Source organism: Prionailurus bengalensis, chromosome E4 (assembly GCF_016509475.1).
Source record: "Prionailurus bengalensis isolate Pbe53 chromosome E4, Fcat_Pben_1.1_paternal_pri, whole genome shotgun sequence".
Taxonomy (NCBI): domain Eukaryota; kingdom Metazoa; phylum Chordata; class Mammalia; order Carnivora; family Felidae; genus Prionailurus; species Prionailurus bengalensis.
This window is the reverse complement of record NC_057360.1, coordinates 5,384,625-5,406,535: the sequence shown is the minus strand read 5'-3', so window position 1 is coordinate 5,406,535 and position 21,911 is coordinate 5,384,625. Positions and strand designations below refer to the sequence as shown.

Sequence of the window (21,911 nt, the reverse complement as noted above, 5' to 3'; positions counted from 1 at the left end):
TGCTTAGCTTTCTTATGAGGGATCAACACACACGTGAGGGGCAGCGGCCCGGTGTAAAGGACGCAGTCTATGGGACCCGGCAGAACTCGCTGTCCCACAGAGAGGATGACAAGACACATGGACATTTAAGCATACACCATAGGCCCTCATCTCGCCACTCTAGTCACCATCGCCTCCGCCCTCCTGCTCAGAAACTGTCAAAGCAGAGTGAGGGAACCACATCAAGGACCTCTTCATGATACATCCAATCTCCCAATAAACTGGGAAATAACTTTAAGGGGAAATCTATGGCATTAGATAAAATAACAGGTTTGAGAATCTCATCCACAAGGTATCTTTTTATTCTTTATTTTGCTCTTTGCTAGAAGCTAACCCAGAGTAACAGAGACATGAATACGTTTATTTACATATTTGCGTATATGTGTTCATAGCAACTTTTACTGAGCATTTTCAGGGAGCCAGGCAGCGTGCTGTACGCTCTCACTATATTTCTCGCCCAATTTTCAAAATGCTCATGCGAAGTCGGTATCATCATCTAGGTTTTAAAGATGATGAAAAAAGCCACAGAAAGATGAACTTGCCCAAAGCCACAGCACAACGCGTGAGTCGGAGATGTGAAAACAGGAGTTAGACATTCATCAAGCCCATGCACCAGGTCGGTCATACTGCCCCCTCTCCATGAAGGCAAAGTGTGCCAACCCATCTACCTACTTATCTTACTTCCCTCTACACTTGCATGTGGAGGATCCTGATTCCTTTTTCCCAACCCAGATGTCTAGGAAGACAACGTGGGGTCCTTTCCCTTGGACACCCTTCCCCTGGATCTTGGGCCCCCTGCGCTTTGAGCTACAATTGCATTTGGGGGCTAAAGAGTGACACTACCACCAGGATACTACTCTTAAGGTTGCACTCCACAAAAACTAACCTTTGGTCACGAACCCTCCTGTACTTTCCTGAAATAAATGTTTCCGAGAATACTCACGCAGTAAATCCATTAATCATATGAGCGTATTTGAGCAAAACGAGGTCCAGCCAGCCACACCTTCTTTTCCTTCCAGTGGTTACCCCAAACTCGCGACCTCTTGTTTGTAGTAATTCTCCAATTTCCTGGGAAATCAAAAATAGGGCTTTTGGACTACACTCCCAGTGCTGTAAATCTAGTAGAATTAATTATATCTAAGATCATATAACAAGTCGAAGTCTCCTAGAAATGAACATCTCTCAAAAAGTAACGAAGTGGAAGACAGAATTCCATCCAGATGATGGATGTTGCGTGAGGCATTATTTGGAAGCGATCCACCTTTGGCTTCGTTTTTTACCATTTCTTTAAAACCAGCAATTTTTATGATGTCAGATAACTTTTTAAGATTTAGATTAACATATAAGAATAATAAATGCTACATATGAAAAACAAAGTTGTCAGTAAGTATTTATTACAAAACACAAGCCAATTATTTGCAAGAACAACTGTAGTCCGATGATCCTCCTGAAAACCGGAGGACAAACTCTCAGCTAGCAAGGAGTCGCTAACAGCATGATGCCCTTTCAAAAAGAAGGAAGGTCGACAACAGCGCTCCAAGTTCTAAGCCACAGCCATTGTCTACAACCTAACCTTCGGCCCATGGTCTATCTATTCCCTACTTTACACCTTTCCGATTAAAGTCATTACCTCTCGTATTCTGACATTGACACAACTATGTAGGTTTTAGACTGCTGCTCTGTCAGGTTTGAGTCCCAGCCCTGTCTATGTGCAAGTTATGGTGACTCTCCGTGCCTCAGTTTCCTCATGCGTAGAAGCGGGGGGGGGGGCAGGGGTTGGTGACACCACCCAGCTCCCTGAGCTGTCATGAGGTCCACAGAGCTCCTGAGTATACAACACTTCAACAGTGCCTGGCCCGCCGTCGCCACCACTGAGTGTCGGCGAAGGTTAGCCCAGGTCCGGAGGTCACTCTCCTCAGCCCTGGTTCCTGACAGGCTCCTAGTGCAAGGCAGCCGTTATTTTTAATCACCTCTTCCTCCTCCACCACCTTAATCTCCCTCGTGTACCCACCTTCTCGTAGCCTTGCACCTACAAGCACCCTTTTAACGTTTACTTATTTTTGAGAGAAAGAGACAGACCATGAGTGGGGGAGGGGCAGAGAGAGAGGGAGACACAGAATCTGAAGTGGGCTCCAGGCTCCGAGCTGTCAGCACAGAGCCCGACGCAGGGCTCGAACCCATGAGCGGTGAGATCACGATCTGAGCTTGAAGTCGGACGCTTAACCAACTGAGCCACCCAGGTGCCCATAATCCACAAGTACCTTTAAGTGCCCTCTAACACTTCTCTTTTGTTGCCAACCTGCTGCTACTTCTGTGAAGTGCACAGGAAAGTAAGAATTTGTTAAGGGGCGGGGGGGGGGGGGGGGGGGGGGGACAGAAGTTTATATTTTTTTAACTATTTTTTTTTTTTTTTTGAAAGAGAGAGAACAGGGGAGGGGCAGAGGGGAGAAAGAAGGAAAGAGAGGGAGGGAGAGGGAGAGAGAGGGAAGGAGAGAGAGAGAATCCCAAGTAGGTTCCACACTCTGTGGACATAGGGCTCAATCCAACAACTCTGGGACCATGAACTGAGCCAAAATCAAGAGTTGGACGTTCAACTGACTGAGTCACCCAGGAGCCCCCAGAAGTTTTTCGGGGGCACCTGGGTGGATCAGTCGGTTAAGAATCTGACTTCGTTTCAGGTCATGGTCTCATAATTTGTGGATTTGAGCCCCGCATCGGGCTCTGGGCTGACGGCTCAGAGCCTGGAGCCTGCTTTGGATTCTGTGTCTCCCTCTCTCTCTGCCCCTCCCCCACTTGTACTCTCTCTCTTTCTCTCTCTCTCTCTCTCTCTCTCAAATATAAATAAACAAACAAACATTAAAAAAAAAACCCAACAACAACATTTTCGGAATGAGATCAGCTGAAAACGGGCTTACATTGTCCTGCTCTGTAGGAAAGGCCCCAATGCCAACTCGAGTCGTGTAGGCTTTCACGACCCCATATACTTCTCCGACATTTTGAGGGGGCATCCCCAGCCCGGTACAGACACCTCCAACCGTACAGTTTGAAGAGGTCACAAAAGGATAAGTTCCTAAAAAGAGAAACAAATATTAAACTATACACACATGGGCATACGTTACTCGGAAACAGAATTATAATGAAAAATCCACATTTGAGTATATTCCAGGTAGTGGACAGACTTGACTAGAACCGTCCCCTCAAAAGCTCAGTGTTTTCCTCTTGATCCTTTCTGTCCGTAACGAGGTAACAACACGGGCGGTTAGAGCTGGCAGGTGTGGGCACTGGAGAGGCTCTGTGGGCGTGTGCACGCTTACTCAGCTCTGCTCGGTGGGTGCTCGCCAAAGCCTGTTAGATGACGTGATGCCAAAACCCTGGTGTTCTTCCACTATGTAGACTTACAATCTACGTACTTTTAATACTCTTCTGTTAATTTGAAAACAAGTTTGTCTTACTTCCTTGATACAAATTTTTAAGACACATCAGCAACCCAGAGTGACACCAGGACACCATGAAAGTCTGTGGTCTTCATTACCCTTCCTTCTGATTTCTGTTCAGGGAAGAATCCCCAAAATGACAAGGGAAGCTAAGAGGGGTGTACTCCCCCAGCCCCAAAGATCCTGGATCCCCACTTAAACTATCCACTAAGCTAATCAGACACTCTGCTTTCTTCCCAGACTGCACAGACATATTAAGCAGTCAAAAATCCATTATCTACTGTAATAGAAATACACTTTTTAATTGGTTTACTTGGGAGTCAAAAGCCGATGAAAGGTCAGTGAGAGCTGAGAACAATCAGACTTATCCTGAGGGATCAGGCTCAGGCAGAGGCCAACAACCTGATAGGGCAGTAGCTGGACGGTATTGACTCGTCCACTTTTCGAAGATGGAAGAAATACCCTCATGTGATCAGAATCTCACACCCAAGATGTTAAACAGATTTCCACAGACCTTAGAGTGGACATGTTTAAGGACAGGGTTTATTCTTGATATTTAAAGACAGGCTGAATTAAAAGTAAAGATCCTTCCATAGGATTCCTCTCATCATCAAATGGAGCATGAACCAAACAATGAAAATCAGTTTACAGAATCCCGAACCCACTGACCCAAACGGTGATTTCATTTTTCTCATAAACTACAAAACCTAACACATGTATTATATTTTCCGCAACATTCTTTTCAAAAAACAGATGAGTGGCAGATGGCAAACTTTCATCATTCCTGAATATACAAGCCTGGCTTTAAAATCCTGTAAGGCTGGGAATGTAAGCTGGTACAGCCACTCTGGAAGACAGTCTGGAGGTTCCTCAAAAAATTAAAACTAGAACTACCCTACGACCCAGCAATTGCACTACTCGGCATTTATCCATGGGATACAGGTGTGCTGTTTTGAAGGGACACATGCACTCCCTGTGTTTAGAGCAGCACTATCAACAATAGCTAAATGTCCATCGATGCATGAATGGATAAAGAAGATGCGGTATATATATACAATGGAGTATTACTCAGCAATCAAAATGAATGAAATCTTGCCATTTGCAACTACGTGGACGGAACTGGAGGGTATTATGCTAAGTGAAATTAATCAGTCAGAGAAAGACAAAAATCATGACTTCACTCATATGAGGACTTTAAGAGACAAAACAGATGAACATAAGGGAAACAAAAGTAATATAAAAACAGGGAGGGGGACAAAACAGAAGCGACTCATAAATATGGAGAACAAACAGAGGGTTACGGAAGGGGTTGTGGGAGGGGGGATGGGCTAAATGGGTCAGGGGCACTAAGGAATCTACTCCTGAAATCATTGCTGCACTATATGCTAACTAATTTGGATATAAATTAAAAAAAATAAAAAAATTTAAAAAAAGAAACTCAAATTGAATGTTGGAGACATTAAATAAAATTATAATTAAAAAAAAAGAAGTGTACTTGTGGTGAGCACTGAGTAATGTACAGAATTACTGAATCACTATATTGTACACCTGAAACTAACATTACACTGTATGCTAACCAGAATTTAAATAAAAGTTTTTTAAAAGTTAAAAAAAAAATCCTGTACGGGAACGTGAATTATTTATATCCTAAGTACTTTAGGGCTCGGTTAAGCCCCCATGAAGTCATAGCTCACTCACCAAAATCAATATCTAGTAGGGCTGCATTCGCACCTTCTACCAAGATTTTCTTTGGTGGTCCATGTAGGGCCTCATAGAGGAAGTAAACTCCATCTCTCACCATTGGTTTAATCCTTTCCATGTAACCCTACAGGCAAAGACAAAATCCAATTCCAGTGTGTACTAATAAATGTACAACATGATCAGTACAAGTAAAACTTACCTGACTCTAAGACAGGTAAGACTTAACTAACGCAAAACAGGAGGGGCTGGTGATGGTACTCAGTCTACTGGACATTTGGACTAGCTTTGGTCTCTCGTCCTGATTCTCCAGAGCCAGAAAAGAGACCCTTCCACATTAACCTTACTGCAAGTTCTGATGACAACCTTCCTTGTGGCCAAGACTCATTCTTCACAAACCAGCTTGCAGGAAAATGAAAAGAGCCGGGTATATTACATTGTGCTTTTGCGTCCGGTGAGGTCTTGAAAAAGCTACATTTACAATCCGTTTGTAACCATGAGTCTTGCAACTTGCATCAGGGTGACTGTCAAAATGTTGGTGCGGGTCACCAGTGTCATGCAAACATTGACAACTGATTGTTAACACTCTTTTGCCATTGTATTCCATTATAGGAATAGCTCAGCAGTATTACTAGTAGGTAATATCGAATACCATTTTACACACGAGCATTAAAAAATTTTCACAAAACATATTAAAAGCATTAATAATCCTGCTTAATTTTAGAATTCAATTAAAAACGTCATAGAAACAAGAGTCCCCTCAAGGCCTAAAGTACAAATACAATAAAACCTAGTTTCGGGGCACGTAGGTGGCTCAGTCAGTTAAGCGTCTGACTCTTGATTTTGGCTCAGGTCATGATCTCACAGTCGTGAGATCAGCCCCACACCGGGCTCCAAGATGGTCATGGAGTCTGCTTAAGATTCTCTGTCTCCCTCTCCTCCTGCCCCTCCCCCTCTCGCATGAGTGCACATGTGCCCATGCCCTCTCCCCGCCTCTCAAAAACAAATAAGGAAGCAAACCCCTAGTTTCAACTATGTTTCAATATTTAGCCAGACTAGTATGGAAATTCCAAGATCCACTTGTGAAGTCACCAGAAAGTGTTACACCAAATGATCAAGGTATGGTCCCCCACCTTGGCTGTGGTCTCCTGCTTATTCCTGTTTTAGTCCTTTTTTTATGCCTGAAGGGACCATACCGTTCATCATGTCCCTTATTCCTTCAAGCGCTGGTTCAACAAATAGCACCTATTAAGAATCTTCTTACCCAATTCTGTTCATTATTATTCATCTACTTCACATGAAACATGAAACATGCATAAAATGGAACTGAAAAGCCATAACAATACTTTAGCACATAAATATTTCCAAGTTGCTAGCAATAAATCTAAAATATTTGCCGCATGATAGAATGAAAAACAATGGCAGTGTATCCTAAGGAATGAGCAATACACTGAAATCTAAATACTCAGCATTTAGAATCTTCCTTGGAGGTCTTTTTTTTTTCTTTTTTTTTTTTAAGGAACTTAGTGAGTAGATAGGCCTAAAGTCTATAATCATTCTAGAATAACATAGGAGGTTTGTAAATTCCTATTCAGTTCTGGAATTGATGTTCATACCGATTTACAGAAGAGAAGGAGTAATAATCAGATACACAGGAACCAGCTTGAAACTCACCAAAGACCAGGAAGGAATGGAAGGTGGAGAAGGCAGGAGACTCGTCTACTAACTCGGGCACCTGACACCTAACAGTTGCCAAACGTGGGCCCAACCTTTGCCAATCACCTTGGTCTCGTAAGAGAACAGTGCTACAGAGACCGGCCCTGGGGGCCCTCCTTCTGGAACGTGCTGGCCAGCTTTAAAAGTCAACAGCCCCGGCCGTCCCTCTGTTGATCTCTGCTCCACATTGCTAGGAGGGATTTTTATTTTTTACGTAATCCACATCGAGTCTTTTTTCTGCTCAGAATTACTCAATAGCTTTTCCTTAACTCCAGGATAGAAGCTAAAATCGTTATCGCTAGACAGAAGACCCCCAGAAGACCTCCCGCCCACCCCCGCCCCGCCAATATTTCATTTCAGCCACATCATGTGAAGTGACTCAAACATGCCCTGTCCTTTTTGGTAGGCCTTATGCTTTCAGACTTAAAAAGGACAATAATTTGCCATACCAGTCCTTACTTCCGGTACGTTACACAGTCTGTGTGGTACTTATTACATGTAAATCATTTAATGTACATCTTCCCAGTCACACTGTGATTTCCATAAAGGAAATTAGAGACTGTATGCTCTTCATTCTTAGGTTTGCAGGTCCTAACACAAAGCCCGAATGAATGATCTTAGATGTCAATCTGGCAAATGACTTTTTTAAAAGGACATTAAAGGGGCCAGAAAGCATTACCTTGAGTTTTTGTAATTCGCCTTCAATGTCGATTTCCAAAGTGGGGTATATAGATTTGTACTGGTTGGCCAGAACTTTGAACCTGAGAAACACGGATAAATCAAGATGTTCGCTCTGTGTAAAACCAGTCTGAATAGATCACTTGATTCAAATGGTTTCTGTAGATAAGTGGTTTTCATAACAAATCAATCCAGGACTGAAGCTACATTCTAAGGCATAAAAGCTACACAGGAGATCAGTCATATGAATAAGTGATACATTCAAAATATTTTTTAATTCAAATGTAGGAATGCCAATCATATAATTAGGGTGATGTGTGTGGAGGGAAGGGGATGGCCCAAGATCTGTAACCAGTAGACTTAAATCAGTGTAAATTATATTGCGCTGTGTAAAAAAAAAAACAAAAGGAGACAGACTACACGATGCTTTTTAAAGAGACAGAGGCAGAATTTAGCAACTGGTCTCCAGTAATCTCAGTGGAGGTGCCCTGATGGCACAAACTGCTGCCTGAAAATGGATTCAGCCATCGGGTCTTTGATGCCACCTGTCATTAGACACAACCAATTAACTCCCTGTCACTGAGTCACCACACAGCTTTGATGATTATTAGGTTTCTCATGGAGACTTTTCTAGAGAGTAAGCATCCATGAGGCAATTTCTATTTTTTAAGGTGAGCTTAAATATTAAATAGTTCACCAGTACCTAAGAGCCTAATTATGTCTAGGCTGGGGGAGTCTCTGGAACTGAAAATCTGAGGGGTCAAGACTCTCGGGGGCGGTAATCCGACCACAGTACCGCCACACCCCCCTGGAATCTATTTCTCAGCCAACTATACCAAACTCCAATCCCTACATATAATTTGGGCTTTGCCTTCTTGGGGTACTGCTAGGATACCAACAAGATGTTACCTTTCATGAAGTTAATTTGAAATTAAGTAATAAAAAGTAACTTTAATACTCCAAACAAAACAAAAGAGCCAAACGCCACTATTCAACTAGAATACTGATCTTACCAATTTGCATCCTGGATATGAACAATCCCCAAAATCCCATGTGCTCTTTCCATTCTGAAACACAAGTTAGTTACCTCTCAGAGAAGCCCTCGAAGTCAGAAACAAGATCACACATCCGCAGTCCACTCCGAGCAGCTTTGGAAGAATAAACTGGGCCAATGCCCTTTTTTGTGGTACCCAAGCTTAAAAATAAATCAAAACGGGCTTTGAGTTAGACAAGAAAGAGGCACTTCCTGTGGTCAGATCATTACAAAGAATGGAGTTACTTCGACTATTTTGTTTGTGCTATTTTCTCTAAGTTTATCGTCACAACCCTATCGATTTCCTCTGAAATCCAAACATATTCTAGTAATTTTTCTTAAACCTCTGGCCTAGGATTTACACCTAAGGGGCTGGATCTGCTTAAACTGCACCAAAAACAAAAACACATACTTTTTCCCGGCTTGTTCTTGTCTCTGTTGCTCCTGGATACCATCAGCTGCTTGATGAAAATCGAATACTGAGGAGAGAAACACCAAGTCACAGTCGTTGAAACAGAGATCACGTGGGAGGAGCAAAACATACTGCATTTTAAATTACTTGAGTTACAAATGCCTTCGGCCTACTTTCACCACGACGAATCAAATGGGTGCTTTTAAAAAGCGTCAATAGGGGCGCCTGGGTGGCGCAGTCGGTTAAGCATCCGACTTCAGCCAGGTCACGATCTCGCACTCCGTGAGTTTGAGCCCCGCGTCGGGCTCTGGGCTGATGGCTCGGAGCCTGGAGCCTGTTTCCGATTCTGTGTCTCCCTCTCTCTCTGCCCCTCCCCCGTTCATGCTCTGTCTCTCTCTGTCCCAAAAAAATAAATAAACGTTGAAAAAAAAATTATAAAAAAATAAAAAAAATTTAAAAAGCGTCAATAACGGTGGGAGTGAAGTTATGACGCCAACAGGTACATGAATACGAAAATAACGCCCAATCGTTCATTCCTATTAATTGCAAACTATATTATTTTAAAACTGGTCAGTAAGAGGGTAATTTTGGGGCCTACCCTACAATCCTGTGAAGCTTCACTTACTAGGACACCCTCTTTTCTTCAAGTTCTACCCTCCAGACATCTCTGCGTTATCTTGACATCTCTCTCTCCCTCACCAGTCCCAAACTTCCGTCATCTCTCACCCCAAACCGTGGCTTCCTAATGAGTGTATTTCCACTCTTGGAAATTCAGATTATCTCGAATTCATAATTCTTAAGGCAGCAAAGCCGTCTTTCCAAGACACAAAATATGATGTCACCACCCCCTTGCCTTTAAAAACTCAATGGCTTTCTGTTGCTCAAAAGAAAAAGACAAAACTCCTTTATGTGGCCTCTCTTCTGGCTCCGTGCTCTGGTCCCCTTTCTGCCCTTGGGTCACACGGGCATTCTTTCACATTGATGGCTACAAGGCAGACACTTGTGTCTGAATGTGGCTCTTCCTGTGCCTGCGCGTGCACTCACAAACTCACGCCCCACCAGTACTTTAGGAAGTCTCTTACCAGCTGATCTCCTGTGCCTACAAGTTCTCAAATATTTACCGACTGAATAAATAGCTACTTGATGGAACAGGCGGGCCTAGAATTTTGTCTTACAACTTTTCACCAAGGCTTCCTTTGTTTCCAAAAAGCCAGACAGGAATATAATTCAGGTTCCATAAAATTCACCCACTTGCAGCGTCCAATTTAGTCATTTTCATACATTAAACCCTGGCTTCTTTTCCCTAATGATTGCGATTGCTTCCATATAAATAAGTAGAAACGTTTACATTTTACACAGAACGACTGACATTAAGTTTCCTAGAAAGCAGTGGTGGCTTAGCTAAAAGATCTGGTGGTATCGGAAGGCTTCTGTTGTAGTTCTAGATGTTGAAACTAGAAAAATTCGAGGAAACCTGACCTTAACCCACCCTCTGATTGACCCTACCCCCTACAACCCCCTCCGCCCTAATTCCCTCTTTTGAGAGGCTACAAAATTGTCAAGGCAGTCCTCTTCCCAACTGTATGGTTAACAGATTTCCCCAGTGGTCTAGAACAGGGGTTCTGACACCTCTTACACTAGGTGATTACAACACAGAGACTAAATTTTTATTGTGTGACATAAAATTACCCTGTAAATCACGATGCGTCTTCGTGCCACAGAAGCAGGTAGCAACAACATCCTTAAAGTACACTGCCATATTGCACACCTAAAGGTATCTATGGGAATGTGCAGAGCAATATTATTTGCAGTAAATCAATACTAGAAAGGAGTCAAAGCCTCATTAATGGGAAAATGGATAAACTGGCATTTTCATACAATGGGATACTACTCAGCAATGAGAAAAGTATAAAATATTGCTTCATTGAACAATAAGGATGAATCTCATGGGCACCCTGTTGAGTGGAAATCAGACGCAACAGATTAAATGTGTAATCTGTATCGAGTTCAAACAACGACGACGACGACAAAACCAATCTATAAGTGAGAGAATAGCGGTCTCCCTTGGTGAGACGGAGTAGATAAGGACTGGGAAAGGTCATTAGAGTGATTTTGTTTGTTTGTTTGTTTGACTGAAATACATTGACCTAGAACACTACTTCCCGGCGTACAACATCAAGATTCAATATTTGTATGTACAGGATGCTTGGACTATTCTGGTTCTTGTGGTTCTACAAGAGTTTTAGGACTGTTTCTTCTATTTCTGTGAAAAATATGATAGGGATTACACTTGAGGGTGTAGATTGCTTTGGGTAGGACGGACATTTTCACAAAACGGGTTCTTCCAATCCCCGAGCACAGAGCATCTTTCCATTTACTCGCGTCTGCTTTCTTTCATCAATGTCTTACAGCTGTCAGTGTATCGGTCTTTTACACGCTTGGGTAGCAAAGTAGCTTTTTCGGGCACTAGAAAGGTTCTGTTTAAGAAGGTAGACACTGATTAAAGGGGTAAAATATGTGTACACTTTTTGTGCATTTTGCTGTTGTGTGTGAGATGTTAAAATGGTTATTTATTTCTAACAATAGCTATTGTATACTATAGGGATTACTTTATTACCATGTACAGCTAATAACCATTCTTATTTACTTTAGAGGAGCCCGAACAGTTCTTAAGAAGCTGTTTCATTAAAACTCAGACTTCGCCAAAGTGAGACGTTGGAGTGAGCTATTTCTTTCGAATAAAAAAACATTTTGCATTTAAGTATCTGCTGCATTTTCTATGCCCAAATAAGTTACAGTGGCAACTTGCAAACCACAAATAAATGGTTGATGGAAAGCAGGCAAACCATATTTCTCAGAAATTAATTTAGTACCTTGCCACTAAGCTAATGTTTCCTTAGGTTTTTCCAGGCCCCGGGGAGCTATTAGTGAACTCAGAGTAATTACTTTCATAAAGCCTCATCGTGGCACAGAGCCTTAATACCCCCACTAACGCTGTTTTTGAAAGAACGCTCTTCGTGTGAGGTTGATTTGAACATGTCTTCCATTGTCCACAGCCTAGATAAGGAAAACAAAAAATGCTGCCTTGGGGTCTCAGTCTAATTTTTAAAATAAAAGATAATTATGCACTTTCAGTAGATAAGTTTTAATAACACCACCTTTTATTATTATAGTTTTTATTAACACCATTAATGTCACACTGTATTAATATGCCCACGTGAACTTCAGGATCCGGAATACCCACGTCGCTTGCTGCTCTTCTAAGTTGTTTTGGGGGTTTTATTAGTTGTGGCCACTTACTAGGAGATCTACCCTCTTAAGAGATTGTTAAGTCGCAAGAGAACACGGTCATCTACAGCCTCAGTGTTGCACAGGAGGTCTCTAGAACTTACTCAGGAGATGACACAAAGGTCATCTTTGCAGTGACACATCCCCAGCCACTGTATCGGAAATTATAGATTGCTACCCACCTTCTCCAAACTGCCAGATGCGACAGGTGGCTCCCCCCTCCTCAGACCGCATCACTACATGCCAGGGTGCGTTTGTTACAGATTTATCTTGTTTGTCATCTGTCTGCCCTACTATACCACACGCTCCATTTTTTCTACTGCTGAATCCTCAGTGCCCAACACTACACCTGGCACAGAGTAGCCATTCAATAGATAGTTGCTGAATCAAAGGACAGACACCAACTAACCTAGATTTCAAATGTTTAAAGAAATGTAAAGTCTCGGCCATTTCTCAGATCTCTTTCCATCGGTAAGTATCTCTTACATTACAAATTTTGTTTGGAGTTTCAATGCGACAGGTCGCAATTATAATGTAATGGTTCCCTGCATGCTTGCTTAAGTATGCTAACGTAAAGAACTGGCCAACAATGGACTCATTTAAAAATTTCTTTAAAAGAAAATTAGCTGTTTAAAGCAAAAACTTAAGAATGCAATGTAGAGTTTATAACAATGTAGACATGAAATGTAGGACAGTAATAACACAAGGGACTGGATAAGGGGTATAGAGGGCGTCTGGCTGGCTCAGTCGGTTAAGCGGCCGACTTTGGCTCAGGTCATGATCTCACGGTCCGTGAGTTCGAGCCCCACGTCGGGCTCTGTGCTGACAGCTCAGAGCCTGGAGCCTGTTTCAGATTCTGTGTCTCCCTCTCTCTCTCTGACCCTCCCCTGTTCATGCTCTGTCTCTGTCTCAAAAATAAATAAACATTAAAAAAAAAAATTAAAAAAAAAAAGAAACATTGCCTTGTAAAAATCTTGGATTAAATATTGTATCATGTTAAGGTAGATGATTAGAGATGCATATTATAGGGGCACCTGGGTGGCTCAGTTGGTTAAGCATCCAACTTCGGCTCAGGTCATGATCTCACCACTCGTGAGTTCAAGCCCTGCATCAGGCTCTGTGCTGACAGCTCAGAGCCTGACGTCTGCTTCACATTCTGTGTCTCCCTCTCTCTCTCTGCCCTTCCCCCCTCTCAAAAATAAATAAAAACATTTAAAAAAATTTCAAGATGCATATTATAAATCCCGGAACAACTACCAAAATTCACAAAACAGGAGGTGTAATTAATCAATCAATAAATAGTGCAGATAATATTTAAAATACTAAATCTAAAAGAAATCAGGAAAAGGAGGAAAAAGACAATGGCAGGAATAGAAAACAAAAAGTAGATATAAATTCAGCCATAATGTTAATTAACTATATTTAGAAATAAATGATCTAAACACTCCAGTTAAAGGGGACATTGTCACAATGAATAAAAAGCAAGACCAACTATATTTTGTGTATAACAAATGCCCTGCAAATATAGATATAGATAAGCTAAGGATGGTTAGATTGAAAAAGATACCTCCTGCAAACACTGATCTTAAGAAAGGTGTGCTGGTTCTTAAGAGTAAGGAATATTACTGCGGCACATTCCTGTGTATACCAACATACATGAGGACATCTCATCACGATCAAAGTTAATCCACCAAAACAGAAGTTTAAATAGACACACCACCCAAAGCACACAAAGCAGAAACTGACAAGAGGTGAAAAGACAGACGAATCCAGTTACTGCTGGAGGTTTCGACGTGCCTCTAAGTGACTGACAGCAAGGAGACAGAATACCAGCGAGGACACAGAGACGTGAACACCCTTTAACTGACACTTAGGGAACACCCCACTCTCAACAGAACACATATTCTTAGGGCATGTCGAACACTAACCAAAAGAGGCCCTATGCCAGGCCATAACACAAGTCTAGACAAATTGAAAACGGATGAGATCACACGCAGAGTATATTCTCCGTCTATAACAACGTCAGGAATAAATAAGGGAAATCAGAAAAAGCATCCAATATTTACAAATGTAAACGTATTTCTCAATAACTCGTGGGTCAAAAAGAAATCACCAAAAAGTATTTTCAAATGAATGGACATAAACGTACAAAATGTCAGTATTTGTGGAGTGTAGCTCAAGTAGTAGGAGACTCATACGCAGCTTTAAATGCTCATATTAGAAAAGAAAGGTCTACGTCAATGATCTAATAAGCTTGAAAAGAAGCTAGAAGTGAGCAGATTAAACCCCCAGAGTATGTCAGCCCAGCACAGTTCACTTCAGAGAAATTATCTGAATGGATTACTGAGGTTTAGCCATAGGCCTCAGCCTCTGCTGGTAATTTGGAGGCACTGCTACTTAGCTGATACTTAAGAAACTTGATGGGGCTGCTCTTACATGGAGGTCAAGGCTAAAACTAGAGCAGCTCTTGCCTCAGGAGACCTTTGTATTTAAATACAACTTACGGGGCGCCTGGGTGGCTCAGACGGTGTGTGTGTCTGACTTCGGCTCAGGTCGTGAGCCCCCCACGTCAGGCTCTGTGCTGACAGCTCGGAGTCTGGAGCCTGCTTCAGATTCTGTCTCTGTCTCTCTGCCCCTCCCCTACTCGCTCTCTGCCTCTCTCCCAAATATAAAAAACATAAGAAAAAAGTTTTTTTTAAAAATGCAACTTAAGAGCTTGCATCGGTCAGTTCTCTTTCTTTCCTGGTTAGTGTCTCAAAACCACGTGACTGATAATTAACAATTCTATCCCTTCAAAGGTAGGACAGGAACAAGGAGACAAACTTCAAACTTCTTGGTGCTGCTTGAAGTTAATTTGAGAATCCAGTTTGTTCTAACAACGGACAAGGAGGCTACACTGAATAAAGTCTGAACCACTGAAAAAGCCACATGGGTACATTTTAGACACAAAGAGTCACTCTCAAGATTTTTTCCAGATAGAAGACCTGCTTTTTACATGCGTATTAATGTGCAAATAAATGCTCTTCATATTTGATATGGTTTATTATATATTTTATTTATTTATTTTTTTTTAATTTTTTTTTTCAACGTTTATTTATTTTTGGGACAGAGAAAGACAGAGCATGAGCGGGGGAGGGGCAGAGAGAGAGGGAGACACAGAATCGGAAACAGGCTCCAGGCTCTGAGCCATCAGCCCAGAGCCCGACGCGGGGCTCGAACTCCGGGACCGCAAGATCGTGACCTGGCTGAAGTCGGACGCTTAACCGACTGCGCCACCCAGGCGCCCCTTATTTTATTTTTTAAGTAGGCTTCACACCCAGCACACAGCCCAACGCGGGGCCAGAACTCCCCACCCTGAGATCAACACCTGAGCTGAGATCAAGACTCAGATGCTTCACCAACTGAGCCAGCCAGATGTCCCTAATATGCTTTATTTTATAACAGAATTAGAGATGTTTCTCATGAAATGCTGCTTATGTCATTCATTAGTTTAGCTAATTCCTCAGAAGTTAGTGATAACTTTCTGAGAATAAGGCAGTTATAAAAAAAATGCATGTTATGCCCCTTACCAATGTGAGCTCTGTCAGATATGATAAGCCTTTTTTCCCAGCCTTCCAGACCTAGAGGGAAGGAGAAAAAAGATACGGTTAACTGAACACTTTGTATAATTTTTAAACCTTAATTTCTTTAGGGATACAATGTTTCAAAATGTTTTTCACAGAAGTAATCACTAACACATCTTGTCTTCTGTATGGGATACATACTTAGCAGGAATGTTCTGACCAGTCATTCATTATATATACACTCATGCACAAATTCTATCTTTTTAAATGTTTAACTCTAAAACGCTTCAAACTCAAGCCAGCCGGAGCCACATAAAATACTTCTAAGAATCCAAAAGCAAATGGTGGGAAAATGTCATTTTTGTTAGAGGCAGGGGAGGGGAAATTTGCTGCAGAGCAGGAGAAGAATTTTAAGAAAAGGGAGTTAATTTGGGGAATGGCACCCTTTCCCAAAAGATAATTATAAAAAGTGGGATTAGAGGCGCCTGGGTGGCTCAAGCGTCTGACTTCAGCTCAGGTCATGATCTCATGGTTTGTGAGTTCAGCCCTGCATCAGGCTCTGTGCCGACAGCTCGGATCCTGGAGCCTGCTTCGGATTCTGTGTCTCCCTCTCTTTCTGCTCCTCCCCTGCTCGTGCTCTGTCTCTCTTTCTCAAAAATAAATAAACGTTTAAAAATTTTTAAAAGATTAAAGAATTTAAAAGGAGACAGCACCATGTAGGTAAAAATGCAGGGAAGCCAAGAGGGATGAGAGTCGCAGGCAGCCAGGATTCTGTGACATCACATCGAACTGTCAGGAACACTTGAGGTTGGATTGCTACTTTTAAACTTGAACAGCGAAATCGAATTGAGTATTTCCAACGAGCCAGGCTAAGGGCAAACAGTGCTTTTCCTCAACTGCATATTTATTATTTGCGTTGCCAAGTGCCCCTCAAAGCCCAGCAAGGCAGCCAAACTGAATGTAAACAGACTTCCACAAATCCCAAAGAGATTAGCAAAGGCAGGAAACTAAGGCTTTAAAAAAATTGTTCTTAAGGAGATGGGAGTGAATCATGTCATAGAAAGAGCATCTCCCTCATGTGGAGGGAGGGACAGAAACAACCCTGTTTTATTCCAGGGTTATACAACCCACGGGAACGACACTGACTGACTGTGTGCAAAGGGGACCTCACTGGTTTCCTGACTCCCACAAGCTAATGTTTGGTTTGGGAGGTGGGGATGATGAATCTCTGGAATTTCTCCACCAGCGAATGGACAGTGATTCCAGGAGCCTGAGGAGAAACTCTATGGATGACCTGGGTGTCAAGAAATCAGGGCTTACACAATTACCTTATTCTGTTTGTCTTCTGTTTACAATACTGATCATACTGAATAAAATGTAACCGACATTGAAAACATTTGTCCTACAACAACCTGCAATTTTAAAGTATAAGACAAGGGAGCCTGGGTGGCTCGGTCGGTAAGCATCCGACTTCGGCTCAGGTCATGATCTCACCATCTGTGAGTTCAAGCCCCGCGTCAGGCTCTGCTCAGAGCCTGGAGGCTGCTTCAGATTCTGTGTCTCCCTCTGTCTCTGCCCCACTCGTGCTCTGTCTCTCTCAAAAATAAATAAACATTAAAAAAAAAAATTTAAAGCATAAGACAAAATGTTTTGCCCGGTGTGAGATTTTTCAACAAACTTTACAATAAACAAACCAGTTACCAGGCAAAGCAGTCAGGCTTTCATACCTTTTCCTTTTTGAACATTTTTCTCTGCTTCCTCAAATAATCCAGGTAGATGAATTACCACACCATTTCCTAAAGGAAAGCAAAAAAAAAAAAAAAAGACCAACCTTAAATATTTATACTTATAATACACATATACATAATGATATTAAAATAGACATCTATGATAACTCTCATCTAGAATAGCAGATAAATGAAGGACTTAATAAACAGAATATCTGATTTCTCAGGGAGTTACCACAGAAATGATTCCAAGTTTTTAACAGTAGTGTAATGCAAATACACATAGAGTATAAAACACTAAAATTACATTCAAAATAATTTGAAATTTCTTTGAAACAAAGTGAAACTTATTCTGAAAGAACCTAGTTAGGTCGGTCTAGGCAAACTGAACCAGGTTACGATGATGCTAAATCAATGCCTTTAAAACTGGGGAATCACACCCTATTAGTGGCCATAAAATCAATTTAGCGGGTTGTGATTAGCATTTTTAAAGATAAAAAACTAGGCCAAAAAACTTTACATCACATCACATTATAAGGGTTCAGCATCAATCCGTGAAACATCTCCTATATTTCTTACTGTGCATCAGTGTTTGGAAAGCTGATTTGATGATCTAATACTACTTTATAAGTTTAAGATTGCCAATGGCCACAGTTAAATGCAAGTTATTCCAAAAAGTATTAGTGCTAAAAGACAGAGTTGTAAAATAGCCAGAGTTAGGTATATTCCAGAAGGTACCAAGGTCAAGATTAACTAGGGACCAGTGATTATTTGACCAGTGAGAGATGAAATCAGCTTGGATAACAAAAATGTACACCATTATCAATTGAGGGGAAAAAAAACCCAAACGGTTCAGTTTATACACTCACCAATGAATGCGGTAACATTGGGATTAATTATTCCACTGGGTAAAAGATGAAAATCATATTCCACAGAATCTACAACAACTGTATGGCCGGCATTATTTCCTCCCTGAAAATATAAGACAGGGGAAAATTGACCCAGACAATAAATATGACAAATAACACATCTCCCTTCTAAAGTGAACTAGTAATTTCTTCTAAAATGTCAATATAACTGAAGAAAACCCAAGTATGTATTCGCCACAAATACTTATTTTTATTTTTTTAATGTTTTATTTATTTTTGAGACAGAGAGAGAGAGAGAGACAGAGCATGAGCAGGGGAGGGGCAGAGAGAGAGGGAGACACAGAATCCGAAGCAGGTTCCAGGCTCCGAGCAATCGTGACCTGAGCCGAAGTTGGACGCTCAGCCGACTGAGCCACCGAGGCGCCCCACAAACACTTATTCTTTAGAGGCTTTAGAGTAGTTTGACTATACCCTCTTCTTCCCCCCACCACAGTACCCTGATTTTTCCTGACGGGATCTAGAAAACTAACAAATTCAGGTTTCTAGAAGGTAGAAAGACATCTCCCCTCTTAAAAAGAGAAAAAATTGTGAGAAAAGAAGTACAGGGAACAATTAGTTATTCTGGCTTGGGCATTATGGAGGACATGTAGCAATCTAATTAGTTATCCGTGATATTTCATCCAAACACAGAAAAATCCCTAGATTAAAAGAGTAATCGATCCAGTTATGTCGACCCTAACTTGACATAAACATTCATGTAGTTCCCACGGTACTAAAAGGGCATCAAGCAGCTCTGTGACCTGAAATGTGTACTCTTACACGGACCTATCTATCAACTAGGAAATCTCCAAGTAACTCCTTCCAATACTGGCTATCCTGAGACTCCAATTCGTAAAGGTGTAAGTCAGTCTTGTGGGTGTTTAGTACCAATCCCTGAATCCGCTCATCTCTGGATAAAGTGATACACGGGGTCAAGGAACCTCTAAAGTTGAGAAACATATTATAACCCCGTAGTGAAACTTCCACTCTGTGAAGCTGATGCCTAGAATAGTCAACACAAAGCAAAACCTGAGGTCAGATTAGGTTCACAGGAGACTGACTATTAAGTGACCACATAATTTTTCTAATTTTTTTTTTTTGAGTTTATTTATCTTGAAAGAGAGAGAGAGGGGATGGCACAGAGAATCTCAAGCCCACTCCACACCCTCAGCACAGAGCCTGACCTGGGGCTTGAAGTCACAAACCGAGAGAACATGACTGAGCTGAAATCAAGAGTCGGACGCTTCATAACGGACTGAGTCACCCAGGCGCCCTAATTTTTCTAATGTCTAAGCTTAAAAAACATTAAAAAGAAAAACCCCACACAAATCAACTGATATTTAAACTTCTACATAATATTAACAAAAAGCTTAAAGTAAACAAACCAGGAATATGTTTGCAACAAATACAAAATTTAACAACATCCTTGTTGGACACTGAAAAAAAATATCAATACACTATGCGTCCTGAGAATGACCAGTTTAACTTTAAACCCAAGGCTGTTTTTGACAAAATGAAGGTTATTTACTTTTTACCAAATCATCACCAATCACGAACTCACAAAACCTGCCAGAAGGCTGGTCTTGCACAAAAAAATAAATAAATAAATAAATAAATGCCTGTTTACACTGTTCTCCACAAATACAAAGCATAGAACTGCCTGCTTTAAGACTAGTACATGTAGGGGCGCCTGGGTGGCGCAGTCGGTTAAGCGGCCGACTTCAGCCAGGTCACGATCTCGCGGTCCGTGAGTTCGAGCCCCGCGTCGGGCTCTGGGCTGATGGCTCAGAGCCTGGAGCCTGTTTCCAGTTCTGTGTCTCCCTCTCTCTCTGTCCCTCCCCCGTTCATGCTCTGTCTCTCTGTCCCAAAAATAAATAAACGTTGAAAAAAAAAATTAAAAAAAAAAAAAAAAAAGACTAGTACATGTCTAGGTCAGGTATGTTTAAAACAAAACAAGAAAAGACCGGACAGTGAGGTCTGGAAGGCAAACAGGTGGGCGGCAGGCCACAGGAGGACAGAAGCAGGAGTGATTAGCAGCACTTCCCTCACTCGTTACCCCGGGGGAACCTGGCAGTATTTCCCTACTTTTTATGTTTTAATCAGAAACATCTGCATGTGAGAAAAAGGCTCTGAAGAATGCACGGTAGGGGTGAAGTCTTCCTCATAGTCCTCACCCCACCAGGCCCTCCCTACCAGTCACCGCCAGGTTTTGGTGTAACTTCTGGAGGTAATGTGCCAAAGCCAGCAGGTAATCTGCGTCCTGTTTCATTGCACACATCCAAACGGCGGGAGCTGTGTACTCCCGGGCAGCCTGCTTTTACTTAGCAAATCTGAGCACGCGTCCCACACCTTGTGAACCGAACCACCTCATTCTTTTCATGGCCCTACCGTACAGCTTTTTATATGGTCCCATACAGAATTTATTTCCCACAAGAGAGGCATCTGGGTTGTTTCCAATCTGTCGTCCTTAGAGACAACGTCACAGCAGCACTTCCTGGTGCACACTTTATTATGACTTCACACTTGTGCAAGTTTATTACCAATTCTGATAGAACCCTAAAAGAAAAATAACTCACAGGACAATTCTTACTTGGTGTTTATGGCTTTTCTTTCACAGATCTATCCCTCATGCTAATATTAGCTTTTTTTATCGCGACTTTTTACGATTTAGGAGACCTTCCCCCAAACTTTCAGGAAAAATCTTTCCGGAGTATAAAGCTCATTCAAATTTCTGGAGATCCTACGAAGAGATCCTATGAAGATGCTCATTTGTTATTAATTCTAAATTGTTATAAGTCACTAAATCTAAGAAATTTGTCCTCAACTGTTATAAAGTACTAGTGACTTTATGACAAAAAAAAAACTAGTAAAGCACTATTACTTCAGCAAAATCAGTTTATTTTTTTTAATCCATTATTTGCCTAAGATAAAAAAACACGCCACAATTTTTGGAGTAGACCTCTAAAGTCAGTCTCCTAATTTACATAAAACTACTTTTATAGGTACACTAATATAATCATTTGGTGAAACAATTATTAACTCGGCAGTGCCCAATAATGTTCTTATTGTGTAACCAAACCCTACTCTCTTAGATAATGTTTTACCAAGACAGACAGTAATGGTGGCAGCAACCGTAATAAAGCGGATTGTTTGTTACGGGTTGTGAGAGATGACGCTAGGGGGATGAGACGGTTTAATTTGTTAAGTTCTTCCAAGTTTACAGGTGGTGGTTCAGGCTGGAAAAGTTCAGCTGCAAAAGGCTTCAAAAGCACACTTTAGTGAACAGCTGAGCGCATTCAAACACTAATCAGCCCTTTCAATAACCAATGTCCTATATTCAGGCTTCCTACAGGATTTCAATCTCATTTAAATTCTACTTGGTTGAGCAAGAAAATATGGTTAAACATGCCCAGAA

At 41.5% G+C, this 21,911-nt stretch overlaps 1 protein-coding gene across 2 annotated transcripts in view; it reads right to left on the bottom strand.

The window, feature by feature from the left end:
* ADSS2 (adenylosuccinate synthase 2) overlaps window positions 1-21,911 on the bottom strand; it is a 37,332-nt gene that overhangs the window by 5,917 nt on the left and 9,504 nt on the right. For both annotated transcript variants that reach the window (XM_043569054.1, XM_043569055.1), the window contains exons 2-10: window positions 18,458-18,560; window positions 17,589-17,657; window positions 15,868-15,918; window positions 9,011-9,077; window positions 8,653-8,760; window positions 7,567-7,648; window positions 5,172-5,298; window positions 2,955-3,109; window positions 983-1,107 (exon numbers count right to left, since the gene is read on the bottom strand). In XM_043569054.1, coding sequence (XP_043424989.1) covers window positions 983-1,107; window positions 2,955-3,109; window positions 5,172-5,298; window positions 7,567-7,648; window positions 8,653-8,760; window positions 9,011-9,077; window positions 15,868-15,918; window positions 17,589-17,657; window positions 18,458-18,560 — 887 coding nt within the window. The remainder of the gene's footprint in view (window positions 1-982; window positions 1,108-2,954; window positions 3,110-5,171; window positions 5,299-7,566; window positions 7,649-8,652; window positions 8,761-9,010; window positions 9,078-15,867; window positions 15,919-17,588; window positions 17,658-18,457; window positions 18,561-21,911) is intronic.